The 23,298-nt window shown below is 43.9% G+C and overlaps 2 protein-coding genes across 3 annotated transcripts in view; one reads left to right on the top strand and one right to left on the bottom strand.

Moving 5' to 3' along the window:
- The window catches only part of cdh23 (cadherin-related 23), a 113,011-nt gene that overhangs the window by 89,225 nt on the left and 488 nt on the right, over positions 1-23,298 (bottom strand). Inside the window, exons 3-13 of one of the 2 annotated variants that reach the window (XM_047029620.1) lie at positions 22,422-22,570; positions 17,546-17,606; positions 16,951-17,099; positions 16,520-16,655; positions 15,545-15,933; positions 14,833-14,934; positions 14,614-14,616; positions 14,210-14,359; positions 13,918-14,046; positions 13,578-13,706; positions 13,083-13,310 (exon numbers count right to left, since the gene is read on the bottom strand). In XM_047029620.1, coding sequence (XP_046885576.1) covers positions 13,083-13,310; positions 13,578-13,706; positions 13,918-14,046; positions 14,210-14,359; positions 14,614-14,616; positions 14,833-14,934; positions 15,545-15,933; positions 16,520-16,655; positions 16,951-17,099; positions 17,546-17,606; positions 22,422-22,532 — 1,587 coding nt within the window. In that variant the 5' untranslated portion in view covers positions 22,533-22,570. Of the gene's footprint in view, positions 1-13,082; positions 13,311-13,577; positions 13,707-13,917; positions 14,047-14,209; positions 14,360-14,613; positions 14,617-14,832; positions 14,935-15,544; positions 15,934-16,519; positions 16,656-16,859; positions 16,917-16,950; positions 17,100-17,545; positions 17,607-22,421; positions 22,571-23,298 lie in introns of those variants that run through there. The other variant, XM_047029621.1, reaches the window with a different exon arrangement.
- On the top strand, positions 458-11,799 carry vsir (V-set immunoregulatory receptor). Its single transcript, XM_047029668.1, has 7 exons — positions 458-796; positions 7,612-8,013; positions 8,212-8,262; positions 8,507-8,617; positions 8,832-8,859; positions 9,149-9,324; positions 10,355-11,799. Exons 1-7 carry the CDS (start codon positions 697-699, stop codon positions 10,390-10,392), a joined length of 906 nt encoding a protein of 301 aa, XP_046885624.1. The 5' UTR covers positions 458-696; the 3' UTR covers positions 10,393-11,799.

Consider the following 23,298-nt stretch of genomic DNA (forward strand, 5'->3'; position numbering starts at 1 on the left):
AGAAAGACAGATATATAGATCGATATATTACTTTGTTAAATGTATTTATTATTTATTCTGCCTAGAGTAGCTGGTTTGATCAGTGTTTCTTTTCGTTACACTATAGGAAGTTTGCTTTTGAAATTGTTCCATTCTGCTGCAAATGACATTATGTCTGTAGTATTTTACTCTCGCAGAAGGACCTAGATGGCCTGGCATAGACTCAACAGCCAGAGTTTGAACGCTGATCGAGTCTGCCTGCGGAAATGGGATCACCTTCCCCGCCCCAGACAGAGATAATAAACCCGATAAGACCGAAAATATCCGTTTGCACAGCAGACAGTCATCATCTTCATAGTTTGATCAAATTACACATAAATAATTAAAATATATGTAATTGTTTTTTACGTATAAATTACGGATGCCAACAGAGAAAAATCATTTAAGTTGGTTATACTACTCTACAAACCGCTGACAGTATCCGGGGTGATAGACAGTGACGAGAGGGTAAAGAGGGGGAGGTGCAGCGGCGAGAATAGTTTTTTGTGACACTGTATTAAGTTGCGTTCCCACTTTGCTTACGTCTTATCTTCCCGCAGAGATTTCAAGTCGCTAAGGTTAGTGTGAGCGAAGTGACGCCCAAAAACTTCAATAGTAAAATCTGAATTCTGGAGCAGTAAAGACCAGGTAAACCGAGGAGACTTCCAGTTTTTTCAAATGAGTAAAATGACGTCGGGACTATATCGAAGTAAAGAGTTACCACCACGTTTTGCATTAACATTTTGGTTATGCTTTCATCTGATGACCGTGGTTAAAGGTAAGCCAGGCAACCCAGTGCTTTACTGTTATTTTTGCTCTGTGACAATTTTCGTCAACCGTAAACTGTCAGGAAGTGTGTGGGCTTGTATTTTAAAATTAGTTTAACAATGTTGATTATCCTATGTGGGCGCCTTGAATTAGATTTAATACGGGTGGTGCAACAAAACAATACTTAGACATCGTGTATCACTTTTGTCATATATAATATGAGAAGCAGTCTTGTTGTTTAAGTATTGCACATTATTGGTTCATACGTTTTAGCATGTGTTTGCAACCTGTTTATGCCCACACATCATTGCGCAATTTGTTGGCTTCTCTACAATATGGGCTTTTGGCGGTATGCTGTAGTGATATATACTTATTTCTCTATATAAGATAACAAACATCTGCGTTTAAAAAATGTCCTGCTCTTAACCAACATAATCTTCTGATTTTCCCCGGGGAGCGACTATGTCAAAATAAGCATACCAGTACTAAATCATAGGCTACACCAAAGTCATTGTCCTATTAAAGACTCGTAAAGCATATTCACGGGGCTCTCAGTGTCCCGTAGAGAGAACACTACACCGAGTTTTTCCACTGGCATTTGTTGTTGTTTTGAGTTCCGCTCTGAGACAGAACATCTGGTGAAGGCAGCGCTAGAGTTTGTTTAACCTCCACCCTTCTGTCCGCCTGTCGTGTAGTGAAGAAAGGCAGCTGTATTTTTGTCCCTGTCGCACCGGGTGATTCAATTCAAATGGCACTGGAATTAAGGGTTCTCGGTTTTGGATTTCGTAGTTCGTACAGGTATTGGTATTTTAACATAAGATCAAAAGATAAGAAAGTAAAAGGGTGTAATTATACGCAATTCAACTGTCAACTGATGCCGCTTAGGTTCGCAGCTGACTGAAGATAACGATCTGCTAGAAGTGTAAAAAGACAAAACGGCATGTAGTTTGAACTACACACACAGGTACACACGCACCGACACACACACCTAAATTACGTATGTTGTCTATGGAACAGACAGAAGGCAGATGCTGTCTTATGGCCGTCACCGAACACACCAAGCCGTTTTATTCTTATCTTTCCTTCTTCCAAGCCCTGGATAAAATCAAGGTTTTAACGTGGGGTTACTGTGAGGCTTCATCTCAACAAGACTTTGATTTCAGATAAGGACACACTGTATAGACCTTCTCCAGGCTGTTCTCATTTGGTGTTGGAAACCAAAACCCTGGTTCAAGAGAAGAGCCATCACAAATGGCCTGACACACACTTCTTCTCTTCCTCCTGTCTCTCTGACGATTTCTATTTTTTCTTTTCTTTCATTCTGTCTGTATGTCTTTCTGTCAATATCTTGTATTTCCTTCTGTCTGTAGGCTATGTCTCTCTATTCATTTATAGTTTTTTTCTTGCATTTCTCCCCTTTTCTCTCTCTCTTCCTCTCTCTCTCTCCACTGCATGTGCATTGATGAATTCCTTGTTTTCCACAGGGGCAAATTATTTTTAAGTCCCCTGGTTGTTGGCTGATACCCTGATCTGCTTATCCACGAGTGCCAGATAGGTTCCAACCATACAGTATCCCATTCAAAACAGTTCAAAGTGTCAGTGTAAATTTAATATTCGATGGAAAACCAAGCTAGGTGGAAAAACAGAATGGGGGCATCAATCATTTAATCTGTCTTTCCAATCGGTCTTCTAACACTTGCTCTCTGCTGCCGTAGATAAACAGTGAGCCTTGAGAGGCCTTCCCAGCAACACAACCTCAACCCTGGGCTTCTTTCCTCACCCTCCCTCTTTCCTCCCATCCTTCCTCCTTGTAGGGGCCAGGGAAGAATGGACCACTGGTGACCATGACTGTGTTCTGAATCATCCCAGCAGAATTGTTGGCTGGGTGAGGCTGCTGGTCAAGGAGGATGAGCAGAACCATGGGAGAGGGGATAAATCGTAATACTAGTGTTTTAATGTCAGCAGGATATGCAGTTTCTGCTGTTGGTAAATTGTCTTCCATTCTGGGAATGAGAGCATATGAAGGAAGAAGGGATGAAGAAAGAAGGGGAACGGAACAGAAAAAGGGGAATAGAAAATAAGATGTCCCCTGAAAAGACAAAACAACAGATTCAAAATAAAATGCAGAGAGGGGACCAAGCAACAGAAGATATGATAAAATAGAGGACAGAAGTTTGTTCCTACTTCAGTGAGAACCGTAGTCTGTGTCCATGACCACTTGCTGTTGTGAGTAAGTGACCATGGGTGGTGAAATACTCCACGGCATTGGGAAAATGGCCAAGTTACACAGTCACACAGAAAGTATGTGTGGGTGTGTGTGTGTGTGTGTTGGGAGTCAGAGTACCTCTTGATTTGTTTTATCATTGGTTGCTAATCATCCCCATAGTAGGTGGCGGGGGGAACTTATATAAACACAAAAGTAGATGGTACAGGGCTCAGACTGGGAAGACTGACGTGTGGTACTGGTATGTCTACTCAGTGTAAGTTCAGTAACTGACGTGTTTAGTGTTGCCTATGCTTGAAAATTGCTTGCATATTTAGTTCTAGTTACTAGAATTCAGTCAGTTAGAATTTAGTGGAACCATTTCCTATCATAACAGTTCAGACACACATTGCAGCCTGGATTTTAAATACTTTTAGTCTGGTGAGTGGGAGCTGTATATTGATAACGGGTGGTATTCCAAAGAGGTTGGGGGGGGGGCTTACCAGAGTGTATGTGTGGTAGGGGGCGTTGAGGTTGATAATGGGGAGAAACTGAACACAATGGTGGGTGATGTGCTGGGTGGGGTTAGATGGGGGTTAGGGTGTGAAACAGGAGCCGGAAGAGTGGCTCATTGTAATACACACTCACGCCACAGGGTTTGCAGTTTCACTCCATAATACTGTCTAGATCTACTATTGCTTTCCTGGCATACATTGAGCACAGTAGGTGCAATCACACACACACACACACACACACACAAACACACATAGACACAGGATAAACACACACACACACAGATACAAACACAGACACAACTACACACACACAAGATGAACACACACACAACCACCCGGTTTATACCTTGGACACCTACTGTATTTTCTATTGTGTTGAATATAGGCCAAACCCTTTAATCTGGAAGTGTCCTGAGGCCTGTTCCATAAAGCAAGTTTACCGAAGAAGCCAGACTTATGTCAGTTAGTCGGACTAATTTCTTGTTCATTCGGTTCCATAAAGCTAACTCAACGTAGTTCGAACTCGGTTACTATGGCAACTTAGGCTGCAAAACTAGTCTGGTCCGGGGCAGGCTAAGGCTTAGCGTGACTTGGTGCTTAACCAGACATTCCTGTAACACTGACCCAACGGGAAAACGATGATTTACCACGTATATTCACATTTTCTTATTCTCATCAGTTCAATATGTTCAACATTGATAGAAAATATACTTAAATAGCCTACATAGGCTACAACATTTAGCCTAATGCATTAAACAATGATGAACAATGCTTTGATAAGCTACACACCATAGTTAAATGTATGGATGTTAGTTTGTGATTTCAAATGTTTAGCCATCAGGCATAGGCCTATATCTCAATCTAAATTATCCGAGTATAATTATCATAGCAATATAATTGTTAACAGTAGCTACAATTGCAAAACAAACCTAAATCCGCCGTCCATTTCCCCGACACAAAACCCATGTTAAAAAGTGAGGCTACTGGATAATGTATTGATTAATAGTAGGCTATTTATTTTAAACAATGTCTAAAAAGTCAATTTAGATGAGTTTAGAGGGTATTTCTTAATCAACCAAGGTCTTAAAAGGTCCTCGAACTACGTAGCTGTCGTTCACAACGTCAATCATGGCGTGTCATTTTATTTTGATTGAAGCGGTGGATGAGGGAGCTGTCATTGTACACGATTTAAAGGGAACGTTCTTTCTGGAAGAAGTCACATGGCCGTGTGCATTGCTTTTGCCGTGGTGGATTGTATGATCCATGTTTTACTGCTTAAAAATAGGGTGCACGCGCAATAAGCTTGACTACTTAAATCTGACTTGAATTAGTAGGACTGCGTGAGCTGAAATTGGCCTTTATGGAACCGCTTAAGCCTCGCTTGACTAGTTAAACTTATTCAAGTCTGGTTTAGGACAGTCTAGCTTTTTTGAGCGGCTTTTATGGAACAGACCCCTGGTGTAGTTTTAAATTCTAGACCAACAATAATGTTTCCTGATGCAGCTGTTGGGCTAGGAAGGCTTCCCTGAACAATCACCCGTGGAAGCTTCCAGCTTTCAGTACAGCTTCCAGTGCAGAGGAAATAGCCCAGAGGTGGTGGGTGTCGGTTGGAGCCAGAGAGGGTTGAGGAGAGTAAGATACGTTTGCATGCCTGGACGAGCAGGAAGGAAGTCCACTCCTCAAGCCTTGGCTCGGGACCATAAGCCTCCTGCAGACTCCTTCACATAATTGAGTAACACACACACTCACTGACATGCACATACGCACACAAACAATGCACCAACGGGAACTCCGCTTCCCACTCCTCCCCCCGCCCCCCACACACGGCGACATCTTCTTCCCAGTACAGGGTAAGACACATACAGTGTACAAATGCAAGCCCCCTTGCCGGATGTAAAACAAAATGTAAAACTACAAATAGGGCAAACCATCATGGCCTCTCTCCCTCTCTCACACACACCTAGGCGCACACACTTGCAGATTGTGTTAATTTATACTCCTACATGAGAATAATTATAATGCAGCTCGTGGTGTAAGGCTTCTTGGTGTAATCAATGTTTTGTGGGCGTGTGTAATGGTCAGGGAATTTGTGTGTAATGGTTTCAGCATGCATGCCCTGTGGAGAGAGAGGCTTTGTTGTGTTACTCTGCTACTCCTGTTTAGATGTAGCACATGGGGTGGGGGGCTGGTGTGAACTTGATACCATGTGACCTGATCCTCTTCTGGATTTCAACCTTGCGTGATGACAGAAGCCTTTTGAACATAGTGTGAAGACAGGTAGGGTATGATACTGTGAGTGTATGTGTCTCTGTTACCCCCTTTCCACCAAAGTGAACCGGGAGCTAGTTCAGAGCTGGTGCTAGAGCCGGTTCGGAGCTGGTTCAATTTGCGAGCCTTCTAAGAACCGGTTTGCTTTTCCACGGGCTAGAGAGCCACCACAGAGCCACGTCATTACATCACTGTATACGTCTCATCTTTCCCAGCAACGCTAGCGCGGCAGCGCCAAACACAAAGCAGAGCCCATCTAAAGGCTGTTTATCAATCCGAACAACGCTAAAATTGCGAGGTTGAGATTCGTGTTTTCTTGGCTATTGTGCAATACCCTGGACTCGCAGCAGTATGACAACACTGGCATTATCAGCCAGACATTTATTTATTTATATATATATATATATTACACACACACACACAACTTTTGCTAATAGTGCTTGTGTATTGCATTTGTGTTAAATATAGGCTCAATAGCTCATAACATTTCTGTTTGTCATTTCACAAATTTACAAATTAGCAGTTTCATCAATAGAATAAGCAAACTACACTGCTCACTTCTCATTACATTTGAATTCAGATGCTGATTTACAAGTACCGTTTAGCTGAAATATGAACTAAAAAAACTTCTAAAACTAAAAAAGGATTCTGTTTGTCTTGTTGGTCACGGTAACCCCACCCCAAACGGTTCTTACTTGGTTCCCACACTAGCCCAGCTTCGAAGTGGTGCCACTTCGAAGTTGCGAACCACTTTCCCTGGTTTGGAGCCGGTTCTCAGGCTGTCGAAAGAGAAAAAACTGGTTCGAGATTAAGCACCGGCTCCAAACCAACACCCAAAACGCGACGGTGGAAAAGGGGTACGTGTAAGCGTGTTCGTATTGTGTGTGAGTCTGTGTAGTTACAGGTATTGAAGAGAGGCAAAGCTGCTAGTAAGGTTAGTTGTAGTGGTTTTCTGCATTAGCTGGTACTGGGGAACTGAAGTTTTGTGTATTTGGATCCTTATGAGAAGCAGACATGTCTTGACACAGGTCACCACCCCAGCTTGTAGCAGTGAAAACAGCCACCACTGATAATCCACCACTTACAGTAAACACATCACACAAACAACTCTCTAATTGAAAATGAAATATTTTAAGACCACAGTCACTATACCACACTTCTATATGTCTAGTGTGTGTAGTCCCATCATACTGGCTCTCTCTTTTACAATTTCCAATCGATTTGGCTGTGACTACCTCCGCTGCCGGCAATGATAGCCATTTTGTGTTTGTACTTTTTTTAAAGGGCATAAAAGCACAACAATCCTGCCTTTAACAGACGGTATTAAAGGGGCTTCTGTCTACCGCTCTATCTCCCTCCCTCTGTCTTTATCTCTCTTTCCCTCTTTCTCTCACTTTCCCTCCATATTTCTTTCTCCCTTTCTGTCTTTACCCCTCTCTCTCTATCTCTAAGTTATCTCTCTATATAGTGAATTTGCTTAGCCAGCAGACGTACAATGTCCCTCTGTCTACGCTCCAACCGCAAATGAATAGACAGAGTACAGGAAGTGAAATATGCAGATGCAGAATATGCAAAAAAAATATTTAAAAAGTACCAGAAAATAAATCTACAGCATGTAGTATGAAGACTGTGAAATTATGATGTGCCAGTTAGAAACAAACTGGTTGGAAACAGTCTTCACAAACCTCTGGTTTTCTAGATTCTGCAATGTTTTGAATATCTTCTTCAAACCATTGACTCATCAACAAGTACACAGTTGTTTACTCAGCAAACCTGCCAAACCACAAACAAACCCATCACCAACATCACCCCACCTACTCTGTCTTCCCTTCTCTGCAGTCCACGCCACAATGTCACAAGGACATTCCAGCATGAGTGTCTCTGCCCCTTACATGTCATATGCCTGCCCTGAGGGTGCCAGCGTCAAATTGATGTGCGCCCAGAAAGGTGCCAAAGAGCATCCCGGCGGCCAGTTACACCACAACTGGCGCTTCACCCCTCACATGGATAATGACTGTCATGAGAAGGTGCATCCCCGTGGTGCCGGGGCCAACCATGGCAAAGGCAACAACTCCCACTCCTGGCCCCCCGGAGTCCAATACGGTACTGGTGGGAACTATTTTTGGGTGGCCCTTCAAAACGTCACCCACGGCGACCAGGGGCGTTACTGCTGTCTGGAGTTCGAACACAGGAAGCTGGTCCAGAGACCACACAGCCATGTCCTGCTAACTGTCACACCACGTAAGGACATACAGCATGGACTTTGAGTGTGTGTGTATAGGGAGGGTGTGTGTGTGTTGGGGGGAGCAGAGAGAAAGAGAGACAAAGAGATGGAGAGAGATGTCATGTGCATGACTTTGCATGTATGTGAATGTGTGTTGATCAGTGTAATTCTTAAGAGGGGAAAACAAGTAGTCTGATGTGACCTTCCCTCTCCAGGAAGACCTGGCTCTTCAAACTGCACTCACTGGAACCCCCGTCCACAAGATGGTACAGAACCTTCCATACAGTCCTCCACCTACAGCAGATACAACACTCTCAACCATTTGGGTCAACTTGGTCAATTACTATTTTTAAACACTGCTGAATACTCGTAGTAGTGCACATGTTGCAATGAATACCAATGGTCCAACTTCACAAGTGCAAACTGTAAGACAAATCAAACAGACCTCAAGCACTTAAAAATATTTTGTTTTCTATCATCAGGTTAACTGTGTCACTGCTCTGTCCTTAGGTTCAGTATCTGCAGGCCTGGCAACAGCAGCATGCATCATGGCCATTTTCTCTCTGCCGGTCATCCTGGTCCTAGTCTACAAGCAGAGGCAGAATGCCCACTCCAGTCGACGTGAGTTTAATGCACATACAGACACACACATACAACCTGTACAAACATAAATACAGGTTGTGTAGAAAGCACACACATACACGTCTCATTAACTACTAGTTCTAGTACTTTGATTGATATTCTCTTCCTTAGTGTAACTGGGGAACACACATACACACAGGGAAAAGCTTAAAGTAGATCTGACAAAGGACCGTTTCCCATTCCCCTCTCCCAGGTGCACACGAGCTGGTAAGAATGGACAGGTAAGTTTCCCACAGACTACACAGCTGGGCTGAGCTCAGTCATACACAGGAACCCACGGTCCCACAATAACACAGCAGAGCACTGTTTATAAGATGCACAGATAGGCACCACCATTAGTAACAACAACAGGAAGTAAGAAAATGAGACAATAACGCTGAATTATGATGTATCACCATTTTGTGACTGTAGATTTTCAATGTTTTTATACAATTTAAGCTTTTATTTATCATATCTGTTGCTGATTTTGGATGCATCATGTGTCTGTGTCTCTTGTTTGTGTGTGTTCAGCGAGGCACTAGGCCATGAAAACCCCATGTTCCTGGGGGGCTCCCCCCAGGTGAAGACCCATACCGTGTCCCAGATCATGACCAGGCAGTCCTCCGAGTCTGGACGCCACCTGCTGTCTGAACCGGGAACTCCGCTTTCTCCCCCCCCACACGGCGACGTCTTCTTCCCAGTGCAGGGTAAGACACATACTGTGTACAAACTTGCACGTGCACACACACTCTTTCTCTCTATGACACTGTTACTCTGATGTAATGTAATGTAATCTAACCCAAGCATGTTTTTCCATGCCTGTCAGTTCTGAGCAACATCCTGAATCTGGGGCTGCCCGAACCGAAACATATCCAGAAACACAGATACACACACCATTACACACATTATGACACCCACACACTAACACCATATGCATGCACATACATACTGTAACCTACACACAGACACAGAGCTTGCTTTGGCATTGTCTTTGATCTGAATAAGGTTTCTCCAGTTTCACTCTTAAGAGTTTCTCTGCACTGCTACCCTGACTGTACTCTACCTATAACACCACCCCATTCACACCAAAACACACTCACAGATGATTTGTACTGGATCCTCTGGCCACAATTTTATTATGGCCAGGGTACTTGCAAAGACATTCCATGCATTCCGAGAAGAATTGTGTTTCCTGGTATTGTAGGCTTGTCTAACAGCTACCTGTGTACACACTACTATCCACTGCACCTGGACTTATCACTGCCAGATACTTCTAGGTGCACTTTATTTAACACCCTGTGCATTGCACGCCCATGTATCCGTCCCAAATTTATGTAAAAGATATACTGCATCCACAAACAAGTTCTACGAACGAACTTCTCAAGACTTTGTGTTTCATCATGAGATTTCTTCTGTTTCCTCTTACTGTATATGTCACAATACTGGCTTAGAACCGCTTTCTGCTTCTGCTTTCTACTGAGTCACATCTTGTTCCAAGAAACATTTGTGTGTGTGTGCTTGAGCACGTGCATAAGCATGTGTCTGTAAGCCCTTGTGTGTCTCTGCATATCTTTTTTTAAGAGAGGGGAAGTATGTGTAAAAATCACATTTCAACCATCCCTTATTTTTTTCAGGCAAGCTTTAGCAATACATACACATTGCTAGTAAGTAATGCAGTAAATACCACTATCTCTCTAATTGAAATGCTTCTCTCTCTCTCTCCCTCTCTCTCCCCAGATCCTATCCCAGAACCTCCAGACTTCCTGCAAGTGTGAGGGTGGAAGGCGGGGCCTTGTCACCCTGAACTCTGACCGAGAACAACCTCTGTGGTTCCCCTTCCTCCCACTCTCCTTTTCTTCTCCCTAACCTACCCCCTTTTCACCCATCTTTCTCCTGCTTCTAAGTTTCTTCTCCTCTCCTTTCATCCCTAACATTTACTCCTTTACTCATTTACTCCCCCCCTCACACTCACCCACTCCCTCCTCCTTACTGCTAGAATGCTACCACAGCAATGTCCCCCTTGCAGCCTGTGTCATGGTCCTCTGGGCTGAAACTACTCTCCTCTCTGGGCTCCAGACTCACGCCAACTGCAACAACACCCAGAGGCAGGAGAAGCAGTGCATTGGGGCCGGCCATATGTGCAGCATGCCTGTCTGGCTGCAGACAGTTACTGGATGTAACAGAGCTGATTGCTTGGGCTGTCCCAGGACTGTGGAGAGAGAGTGTGTAGGGGTTAAAGGTCCCACAAAGCCTGTAGAATCCCTATGGCAGTTCTCAGAGTATCTAGTCCAGTTATCCCCCCATCTATTAGTTCAAATAGGGCCCTCTGGGCAAGCATAGGCATCCATGAAGAGCTGTGCCAGTGTTTCAGAGATATAAACATATCCTTTAACACAGGGGAAAAAGCAAACAGGCCTGTGTTTTCAAACCGGACCAAAGATATCCTAGTTTCTCAACATTGCTCTCCCTCAGTGTATTTCACTACCTCATTTACATACAATCCCTTCCTAGAAACATGCACCCCCCTTCACTCAAAGATGTCCTAATACTCACCACACTCATTACCAGATATGGTGACAGGGAGGCATGGTTTCAAGATCTGGGCCTGGCCTCAAACTTTCTACAGCTTTCACTGCCGTCCAAAATGACCACCATGTTTCGAGACAAGGTTTTTTTTCAGCCTTCTATAAATGTGTTATTGTTCGTATGTTATGTTTATATGTAAATTACTTTTATAAAGGCTTTATATTTTTTGATTGTGTCCCTTCTAATTAATAAAAAAATGATGTTGCCATCCAGCCAACAGTGAGTTGGAGTAGCAGTTAATTTAGGAAGATAATGACAGGTGGAGCTGGTTGACAGGTGTTTCTATAAGGGGTGCTCAAACAGAGAATCCCGAACAAAGTATGTTGCAAAGTGACAGGATGAAATGAAAGTGCTTTTTTGTCTTTGTTGATTTTTTTTGTTTCTTGTTTAATCAAATGCAGTGCTTTATGTGTACTTTGTGCGTGTGGTTGGTATGAGTGTATGTGTGTGCAAGTTTTTGTGTTGGGTTTACACTATACTTATGGTGGGCAAACATCGTTCAAGAAATGCTGAAAATAATATGTTTAAAGTATATAAAAGCTGTATGTGTTATACATTCTTTATTCTACATTTCACAATAAATCCAAGTTCTTATACCCCTTTGTCCTGCTTTAGTCAAACAGCAAACTGTAGGCTGTCAGTGCTATCACTGGACCAGCAGACAGAAGGCTGTTTTGTCAACTTCAAGGTTGGTCTGCCTGGAAGCCTCCAAGAAGGCAGCCACCAGAGAGCTGCTGGTACTAACAGAAGTGTGATGAAGCAATACTGGGGACTTGCTGATTGAGGAGGGAGAGAAAGAGGTGAGACGATAGTGAAAGGGAGAGAGGAGAAATGGGAAGGGGAAGGATAAGGAAACCGAAAAAGGGAAGGGTGAGGAGAAGAGAAAATTAGAGAGAATGGACAGTGACAGTGGAGAGTGACAAAGAGAGAGAGACAAAAAGGTAAGATGGGAACAACTGGCCCTGGCCATTCTTTGTCCCCAGAGCATATCTAAAGAGTCTATGGTGTCATTCAGTGGTTGCATGAGTCACACTCATCTATATATACCAACAATGTACTGCAGTGTCCAAGTACATCTTAAAAAGGCCAGAGACAAACACATGCATCGCAAGGACCACAAAAACAGCACTAACAAAGTAAAATAACCTGCATATGCACACACTAACACTGCGGTGAAAAACATGTTAAGACTTTTCATCAAGCAAGGTTTACAACTCAACAGGAAGTATCTGTGTTATACTTCTTCTTTCTGTGTTTACAGCAGTGCAGCTGTGGGTTTCCTGTTTTGTGCATACGGGTGAGCTTTCTGTCTCAGACACTGTTGTAAGCTAGTAGAGCACAGGATATCACACTTACAGCACCCTACACTTCAAATCTTTCACCTCAGTGAATGCAGTCATGCGATGAAATCTTCATGGTTAATCAGTTGTCAACTGATTTGGTCACAGATTAACACTTCTTTATTGTAACTGAACTGAATCTCAAACAACGTTGATGATAATTTATAAAAAATTAAATGTAATGTAATGACAGCCATCACTTGACAATTATATGTGTTGCAGTACTGAGGTCGACCAACAGATGGGTGCAATACGCGGGAGCCGTGTCAATACCGGAATTACTCTAGTCAAGGCAGACTGAGAAGGACCAGTTCAACAAATTCAGTTCACAGCAGACAACCACAATCATTAGCTGTGTAGAAGTAACAAGCCTATACCAGGCATGTAATAGCCTGTTGAACAATTTCCTTAAAAACACACTTCATAAATTAATATAACAACACTAAGACACAACATCTTCCCCTTCCTAAAATAACAAACACTATGACATCATAACATCATATAACAAACACTATGACATCACAGGTTTGTCATCTTACTGATAGTGGCGGCGTGCCGTCGTCCTCCACAGTGACAGTTAGCCGATACTCCTGCTGGCGCTCACGGTCGGGCGGGGAGGGTCGTGTAACCATCTCTCCAGTCATGCGGTCCATGCGGAACGTGAGGTCCTGGTTACCCGAGGTGATGTAATAGAAGAGCATGGCGTTGGGGCCGATGTCACGGTCTGTCGCCACCACGCGCAGGACAGATGTACCGCCACCTACGTTCTACAAAGCACACACAGGTACACGTATATAAGACACATATACACACATACCAGACACATAGATACACACATACCAGACATATAGATACACATACATGAACAAAAGCACAAATATAGCAAGCACTGGACACAAACTGACATAAGCAACTGTATGCATATCTATTTTAGGCATGTGTGTTTGCCTGTGATGTATGCATATGTGTGTGTGGGTGTGTGTGTCTTTGTGTGTGTAGTTGTGTATGCCTGTTTGTTTGTGTATGCATCTCACCTCGTTGACGCTGACATTATAGCCCCGATGGTTCTCAATGATGGGTGTATTGTCGTTGACATCCAGGATGTTGATGGTGAGAGAGCGGTCTGAGAAACGGGAAGGGGAGCCACTGTCCGTCGCTCGCACCTGTAATAACACTGTGTTAAACTATCCCTAACAACACACATGCACTCCCACAAACATTTCAACATATACAAACACATTTAGAGAGTATTTAGGTCTCACAGGAGTAAGTACAGGTGTTGGTAGGGAGTTTCTGTCCTACAGGTGTGTTAGTCCTATAGGTGTAAGTAAGATACTGGTGTATGTAGGGCCTGTTCCTGGAGTGCTGCCTGACCTTGAGTAGATAGCGGTCCACAGTCTCCCTGTCCAGAGCAGAGTTAACGTAGATCTCTCCATAGGTATGGTTCACTGTTCGGATCTCAAACACATCCTGCATGTTTCCTGCCACCAGAGAAAAGTTCACCTGATGAAGAAAGAAAGAAAGAAAGAAAGAAAGAAAGAGAGAGAGAGAGAGAGAAGGAAGGGGAAGGAAAAGGAGACATGACCACTTCAAAGTCCCAGGTGGAAAGCACAATACCTCTCCTCCAACTCCCCTTTCCCGCCTTCCTTCTCTCTTCTCTCCTCACCATTCCGTTGTTCCCTGCATCCTTGTCCCGCCCCAGAACCACCGCCACTTTATTCCCGATGGGCGTGTTCTCTAGTATGCCAACCGACGTATCAGATGTGATGTCAAACTCTGGACTGTTATCATTCTCGTCCAGTATGGTGATGGACACCTATCAAATGGTGAAACATGGACCAATGACAATGAAGTCCTACTTACCTTCAATTTTTTAATTCAATATTTAATAACTTAAGAATAAACAGAATTGCTGATGAATGAGCTGTCTCAAAGCATGTAAAAGATTATTTATTCCTTATGTAATAATTTGTCATAATGATATTCATATGAAATAATTGTAGTATTTTACACACACTCTATACACAAACCCTAGGAGACAGTGCCCTAAACCTGAAAGCCTAATCTTACCTTCTACAATTCCATGTGGAGAGCATAAAATAAGATAGAAGAAGAAGGATGGAATCAAATGCTTTATACAGATCCAACATACCAACAAAACACTATGGCTTGATAGCAAAGACATGAATCTGGGAGAGATCAGGGGATGCAAATAACAGGGTCATATCATTTGTGAAGTCACTGAGTACGGTTAAAGTAGTATTGCATTATATTGGAGAGGTCTAGTACCACAGTGGAGTCCTTCTTGGGTCCTCCGTCATCAGCCACCACTGTCAGGGTGTAGAGATCCCCCTTCTCTCTGTCCAGCAAGCCTGTCACTGTGATACGACCCTATGATACACACACACACACACACACACACACACACACACACACACACACACACACACACACACATAGAACAGAATAGTTGGGTGGGTAGGTAGGTAGGTGGGTGGGTAAGTAGGTAGATACAACTTTGTCATCCCTTTCTGGAAATTTGTCTTTGACTTCCTAAGATTTCATAGAGTATAAATTAAAACACAACAAAGAACATATCCAATCGAACAGGACACACACTCACAATGTAAACAGTATAAACAAAATAACACATTAAGAGCTTCAAATAAACCAGCTATCAAAGCGCAGGTTAAAATTGATCACACTAGGGCTCATTTCGCAATTAATCAAAACAAATTACACGAGATATGAAAGAATGGAAATATTAACACTCGTACAGGTGGAACAGGAAGGAGAGAGAAAACACCCACACAGATAGAACAGGATAAACAGAGGGAACATACACACAGACACACACATACAGAACAGGAAGGAGACAGGGACAATATCACAAAAAGAAGAGAAGAGGGAAGGTAAGAGAGTTGATCAAAGACAGAAACTCTGTCACCTATAAACATAACCTCCTCCGTGTTCTGTCCCCTCCCCATTCTCCGTAACTTACAGTGACACTGTCAATCTTGAAGAGCGCCAGGGCAGCTGGTGAAGTGTCAGGGTCAAAGCGGTAGGTCAGCTGGTTCAGGTTGTCGGCTGACTGCGCCTGCACCTGCACCACCTCGGTTCCTGTGGCGATATTCTCACGCAGTGAAACCTCGTAGCCGGCGGAGAAGAAGGCAACGGCCTCGTCCAGCTCATTGAGCAGCGTAACGTACACGGTGCAGTAGCCTCGGTGAAAGGGTGGGGCTTGATCGATGGCCGACACGTTCATCAGGTAGCTGGTCTTGGTCTCGTAATCCAGGTAGTCCAACGTGGTCAGCAGCCCAGTGCTTGTGTCCACCTGAAATTTACGGTCCGAACCGGACACCAGGGCGTACGACACCGCACCTCCGTCGCCTGGGGAGTCGAGGCAGGGGCATCGAGGTGGCGGGTGGGGAAGGATGAAGAGCGAGTTGGGATGGATAGGGGTCAAAGGAGGTGGGGGCAGGGGGAGGAGGGAAGGGAGACTGAGATGAGCTGGAAACGTTATTCTTGTCACCACAGCAACCCATTTAGTGCAATGTTTGCTTTTAACATACTATTGAAATATGTGGTTGTATGCCACTGCTGTGAAAACCAAACTTTGTACACATATCCTGTACTCCTCCAGATGAAAGAAGTTTGGTAATGCTGAGCTATAGGTGAATGCTGTGGGTGACAAGAAAGGCCTGCTTTCCGGAGAGTGGATGTCACATTGAACACCACCCCCACAGGATATTTAAGCCGCGTCACAGAACACAGGAAGTGAAGAGAGGAAGTTACAGAGCATCTCATTTTCAAAATCTGGATGGAACAATACATACCAGCTCCATGAAAACAAGTCAACTGTGTGTGTTATTGTGTATGTGGAAGAGAGGAACGGGAAGTTTGTACACACACACACACACACAGCCCATCAGTGGGAAGGTTGTGCACACAAACACGCATACACACACACACCCACCAGTGTCGGGGTCTGTAGCCCGCACCACAATGACTGAGGTTCCGATGCCCGCTGTCTCTCGGAGGCCCAGACGATTGTACTGCTGCTGGGTGAACACGGGCACCTCGTCATTGGCATCCTCCACATACACGATCACCTGCAGGGGGCGACACACATGCACACAGTGTTGGTAAGTAACGGAATACATGTACCGGCATTACTTATCTGTTTCACAAGTTTATTCACTCTAAATAAATTAAGGCAACTCCATGCATTTCCCAGAATTTCTGTCTGGTGGTTTCTACACTGTACGAACACTAATAGCTTATCCTCTCTCCTCACCCTCACCTCACCCTCTCACCTCATTCTCTCCTCCCCTCAATACTCTTATCTCACCCCCCACCACTCTTGCTCTTTTTCTTCCTTCGTCAACTCCCTCCCTCCCCCCTCACCCGCACTGAGCTCCTCATGGGGCCCTGGTCACTGTTGTAGGCCTCCACCTCCAGCACATGGGAGCTGCTAATCTCTCTGTCCAGGTTCCTGAGGCCCCGTGTTATCATGCCTGTCAGCTGGTTGATGCTGAACTGACTGTTGCTGTTGCCTGCACATACATACATACATACATACATACATACATACATACATACATACATACATACATACATACATACATACATACATACATACATACATACATACATACATACATACATACATACATACATACATACATACATACATACATACATACATACATACATACATACATACATACATACATACATACATACATACATACATACATATATATGCAAGCACACCATATTTGCAAGCACACACACATAGACAAACACACACCCACCAAAGACATACAAACACACACACACTCACAAAAGGGAGGCAGAAAGTCAAGTTATGCAACATGGTAATACATGTGTTGTTTGTTGCCGTGTTTAAGTTGTTTACTTCAGCATAGTGTATGGCAGAGTCCCATGTGAGACATGGGACTCTGCGCGTGTGAGACAGGAAAGAAGAAGTCACACTCACCGGAAAGGATCCTGTAGAGAACCCTGCCATTATCTCCCTGGTCTGCATCTGTGGCCTGCACCTGCAGACACACACATACACATAGAAACATCTTACACACACTCAGCAGGGGGGGTATTTCCAGAAAGCAGGTTTAACAAACTGTAAGCCCAACCCTGAACTCTGACTTTTCTGTTCCAAAACAGCTTGTTTGAATTAGTTCAACTCTGAGTATGTCCACTCTGAGTTAAGCGTGTGCATGAGGACTATAAAAAGCCAACATCAATGGAACTCCGATACTAATCCACCATGGCACCCGGTGACAAAGAACGTCCTCCTACTTCAGTTAGAAGTGTTAATATGTGTTTATGGAGAATCTGAGCACACATTCCGGAAAAAAGCACATGGCTATAGCAGCGAAGGAGAGACAATTGGTGTGAGAGACAATTGCTGGCCGAGTCAATGCAGGCCTACATTTGAATGCAGTAGCCAGTCCATACATTGAACATTTAACCACATTGTCCGTTAATATTACAGGTGAAAAAGTGGTGGAATGTATGAAATAGATGTTCACGTAGGTGCATCCCACAGGTGCAGAGCGCACTGGAAAGCAGCTTAAAATGAAATATAAAAACATATTACAAACAGGTAAGGCATATTTTGCTTAGACCTATAAGCTCTTGATTGTAGACTCATCACTTTGGTTTTAATTATATTTGACATAAGTAAATATCAGTTAGTGCCTATTTCAACTTGTAGTAGCAGTAACCCTGAACAGAATGATTTTCATCACAGGATGATGATGATTATGATGATAAAGAAACGTTGAATGCTGCATGTAGAACTGTGGAATTGTAGGAACAATATATACTCATTGTTGGATTTCTATTTGTAGACAATAAAGAAGACCAAATAAAATGTCAATGATTTATCTTTATTTCTGTCGAAAAAAGCATTTGGTCAGTTCTGAGTGCACGTCCACGTTGTGTAACATTAGCGATGTAAGAGCTGAGAATGTTGCAAACAAAAATTATGGAGTGACGGAAAACGGATTCATCAGGGATTTAAGGCACATCTAATCGCGGTCTTATAATGCTCTCCCGACTAAGCAAATATTTTTTTTTTTGAGATCGGTCATTTGAACCAGGAAAGCCCATACCCCATGTCTGCCAACTGTATCAGGCTCAGAAAGAGGATAGGGGATAGGTAGAAATGCAGAATTTGTTATGCAAAAGCAGGTTAGGTTCACATAGTCAGTTACCATGGACACTGACCCACAGTTGGCATTCCCTCTCTTTCTGGAACGGAAAACCCAGAGTTCTCAGGGTTACCCAACTCAGGGTTTTCAATAAACCCACTTTCTGGAATACCCCCCAGGACTTAAGTAGCCACACACAAATATATACCTTACACACACACATAGATGAACACAAGATTGGAACAATTAGGCACGCGCAGACTCACACCCTCAAAGCATTAACAAAGCATACTCATATATAACAATACCCAATTTGACAAGACGGAGCACATTATGATCATATTATACTAACACACTCAAACACATGGACACACTACAAAATCCTCTGAACTAAACCAAAGGCTAATCATCATCATCATCACCATCATCACCATCATCAACCCTCCCTCAGACAATCACACACCCCTCTGGAGCTTGCTACCACAACAACCCCAATACAACCTGGCCACCATTCCACAACTCTCTCTCTCTCTCTCTCTCTCTCTCTCTCTCTCTCTCTCTCTCTCTCTCTCTCTCTCTCTCTCTCTCTCTCTCTCTCTCTCTCTCTCTCTCTCTCTCTCTCTCTCTCTCTCTCTCTCTCTCTCTCTCTCTCTCTCTCTCTCTCTCTCTCTCTCTCTCTCTCTCTCTAATAATCTCTTATATATTTCCTATCTATCCGTCTCTCGCCCCTGTTTACACTCCTCTCTCCTGGTCTTTCCCTCTCTTTCACTCCCTGTTTCTGTGACAGGCAGGCTGGCAGCCAGCAGAAAACAGAGACACAAACAGACTACAGACAGCCAGGCTCCATGGTCCATTCTGAGATGGTTCCATGATATAATACTGAGTGCAGCCAGGAGTTAGATAATTTACAGAGATACACCTGTGGGTATGCTTGGAAAAAAACATGTCATTAAAAAACACACATACATTTGCATGCACTAACATCCACACATGCACAAACATCCAACCAGCACTGTGATCATCACAGACACCAAACTACCGAAGCACACACATCATCTAAGTCACCTCAAACATACATTGCATGTACAAACACACACAAACACTACATGCACACACACCATATGCACACACACACACACACACCCTCCATGAAGAGGGGCCCTGCTTTAGTCTCATTAGCTTTATAAAGAGATGTGGACAGGAGAGGAGAAAGAGGAAGAGAGGGGGGCGGGAGAAAAGAGAGTGGGGGGTCAGTCTAGTGAGTGATGAATAGGGTGTTACACAGCAGACTGTACCATCTCAGCTCTAGGAGGGGTGTCAACCTGCTGAGCCCAAGTTGCCAGGCCAAGCACCGGGAATCTGAGCGTTTGTTGTGTTTCTGTCAGGAGATTCAACCGTAAACCTCAATAAAGCACCAGAAACTCAGCATTGTCTAAGGCTCTCCCAGGTTAAAACACTGGAGAGATTTAATGATCACAATTCTATCCCCCAGTCCTGTTCTCCCCTTCCCTCTCTCCTCCCTCCTTCCTCACTGTTGGTGAAAGAAGCGGAGTGAAGGGAAAGGAGTGTGGAGCCAAGGAACAAGTTTAAATCAGAGCTAAACAAGGTACTTTTACCAAGATTGTATATGTAGAATGTGTTTTTGTACGGTTGTAATTGTAAAATATGCAATAGATACGTGTCCCGTACATATGTGGAGTGTGTGTGAGTTTGATGAGTTTCAGACTTTATGGATACAGGCTGGGTGAGGAAGGGAAGGGTAGGGAGTGGAGGGGAGGAGGGGCTGAGGATATGCCCCCTGCAAAATTTGCCAATGAGGAAGCTTTGAGAGCTGATGAAGAGGTACTGTACATGTATGTCCTGAACTTTGCTCATTGTTGATCATAATGTTGACATTGTATTTATAAAAATAGATAGAGACAAGGTTAGAGAGAAAGCCAGAGATAGACACAGAGAGAGATAGAGTCATTCAAAATGTGTTGTGTTTATGGGTTTATTATTGGCAAAGAGGGTAGGTTGTCAAAGAGTAACTGAGGTGTCAAAAGTAAAGAGTGAGAAACAATGAGAGAGTGACAGTGTATGTGTGTGTGTGTGAGTGTGTGTGGGGGGTACTGGGGAGTGGGTGACTAATGAACTAGTGCTCTAACGAGCCATCCTGCTCCAGTGGCCTTTTCACAGCTTTCCTGGCATTTGCTCTCAAAAATAATTTCATGTCCCAATGTGTTTCCCCTAAACCGATAAGCCATGCTTTGTCTCCACTGAATTAAATACGATGACATTTACAAATGTTACTGTGCTAGAGAAGATGGGTGGTGTGTGGGATGGTGGTGGGTGGGGGTATTATAATGACTGGAGGGGTGATGGGTGTGGTTGTTCTAACGGGTGGGGGGTACGTTAATAAACCCAATTTGTATTACAGTGAAGAAACTCTGTCAAGCATCAACTCAGTGTAGCTTAATAGCTACATAATTGCACCAAATGTCAAATTTTATAGCCTGTGCGCACATGTGTTATGGTGTGTGTGTGTGTGCGTGTAACAACTCCTTGAGAGTATGATCCTAATTAGCCCCCCAAATAAGCCTTACTCAGCTTGGCCAGTGAGGCAGCACATATCAAGAGAGCTGCTGTGACACTGATAGAGTTCAAGTGATCCTTCACACCCACATCCACACAAACACACCCATATTCGCCACCTCTAATCTCTGTGTCCTGCCCTCTCCTCTATACAGAGCCAAGATGAACTCCAGTGATCCAGGGTTCAACATCTCCTCAGTCTCTTCCTTTGCAGAGTCCAATAATGTCTCCATGTACCTTTCTCCTATCTTTACTTCCCTCTCTCCCCCGCTCTTCACCTCCTCTCTTTCCTTTTCCACCCCTCTCTCTCTATCCCTCTCCACCCCAATCTCTCTGTCCCCACTACCTCATGACCCTGCCCTGACCATCATGCTAGTTCTGGGTCTGTTTTTCCTGTTTGCACTTGTTGCAGCCTGCCTGGCCATCTGCAGGCCGTCCTCAACCCAAGAGGGGAGCTTCGAGGGGGGCTGCAGCCCAAGAGGGGCCCTGGCTTGCGGATCTTCTCTTTCCAGCGAGCCCCAACTGAAGCTGTGGAAGAGGCTGGGCTCCTACCGCCGTTCCTACTCTTGCTCCTTCAGGAGACCGCCGCAGCGCAGGCCCGAATCGGACCCTGCCAATACCCATGTCACCCTGGTCCGACCACAGGCCGACAGCATCCCCCAGCAGCCCCACCTCACCATGCCCTGCCTGTTTGACTTTGTCACAGAAATATGACAGGCCCCACCTGAGGATGACTCAACTCACACGTGATACTTCCTTGTGAACAGCAAGTTCAGAACACTGCAGAGTGACACTAATATTTGACAAAGCTTTGATGAGGCCATCTTAGATTCAGTCCTCGGGTGTTTGGAGGTTGTGTAGCTACTGACAAGATGGGAAGGGCCGGCTTGAGCCCTTTCCAAAAGGATAATTGACATGTTTTATTTAGTTTTGTATTGTACATTGATTGTTGTGTTAGTAACAGTTAGTAAATAATGTTTTAAAAAATGTTGCCTTGTTTCATGATTGTGTTCATGTGTGTGTCTGAGTTTTTGTCTGTTTGTGCATTTGTGTCTCCATATCTGTGTGTGTATGGTATGTGAATGTGTGCATGAGTGTGTGAGTACTGTATGTGAGCGTGTGTACCTGCAGGATGCTGGTCCCTTGGGCCACAGTCTCCAGTATACTGGTCTCATAGCTGTTCTGTAGGAAAATGGGCCTGTTGTCGTTCACGTCCAGGACCTCTACATACACCATGGCCGTACCGGTTTTCCTGCTGCCTGCTGGTCCATTGTCTGACACATACACACGCACACATGGACACAAAGGTGAGCACAAGCACAGACACACACACACATACAGATACATGCATGTTTAGTTGTTCACTATATGAACTCATAATTGACTTACAATGTAAATGAGAAATCGCAAAAACAACATCTGACACAAATGGGCAAAAACACACACACACACACACAGTTGGTTAGTCAACTGATACTAGAACAACAGGAAACCCCAGAAAAGTTTTGGTTCTTGCTTCAGTCACAGAGAGGAACAGAGACTGATGCACAAGCAGTGGGACCTGCACACTCTAAATCTTAATCCTTTAGAGGTAATACATACACCTCTCAAGGCCCGTTCACACCAAGGACGATAACAATAACTATAACTATAACTATATTTACCACACCAACCTCGACAATTACCTTCTCGCAATGTTGTCTTCCATTTCAAATGCGTGGGCGCTTTAAATTCAGATGGATTCTGATCGGTTATCAGTGTTTTATAGTTCATTAGCTGAACATTGTGATCCCAACTATATTGTTCCGCTTTATAGTTGTCGTTATCATTGTGGTGTGGACTCTGCTATTGTTTTAAATATAAAACTATTCTTAAAATGGTATATATCGTTCTTGGTGTGAACGGGCCTTAAGAAATGGATGAAGAGAGAGAAAGATACCATCAACTTCAGCTTTGAATTTGAGCTCACTGCACCATATGAAGTACCAACCAACCACTCTGG

This window comes from Hypomesus transpacificus, chromosome 11, assembly GCF_021917145.1.
Source record: "Hypomesus transpacificus isolate Combined female chromosome 11, fHypTra1, whole genome shotgun sequence".
In the NCBI taxonomy this organism is placed as follows: Eukaryota; Metazoa; Chordata; class Actinopteri; order Osmeriformes; family Osmeridae; genus Hypomesus; species Hypomesus transpacificus.

Bases quoted from the DNA above. Each gene is read 5' to 3' on its own strand.
- vsir (XM_047029668.1), top strand. From the start codon at position 697: ATGAGTAAAATGACGTCGGGACTATATCGAAGTAAAGAGTTACCACCA. The intron at 8,014-8,211 runs GTAAGGACATAC...TTCCCTCTCCAG, and splicing joins CCTGCTAACTGTCACACCAC to GAAGACCTGGCTCTTCAAAC. The intron at 8,860-9,148 runs GTAAGTTTCCCA...GTGTGTGTTCAG, and splicing joins GAGCTGGTAAGAATGGACAG to CGAGGCACTAGGCCATGAAA.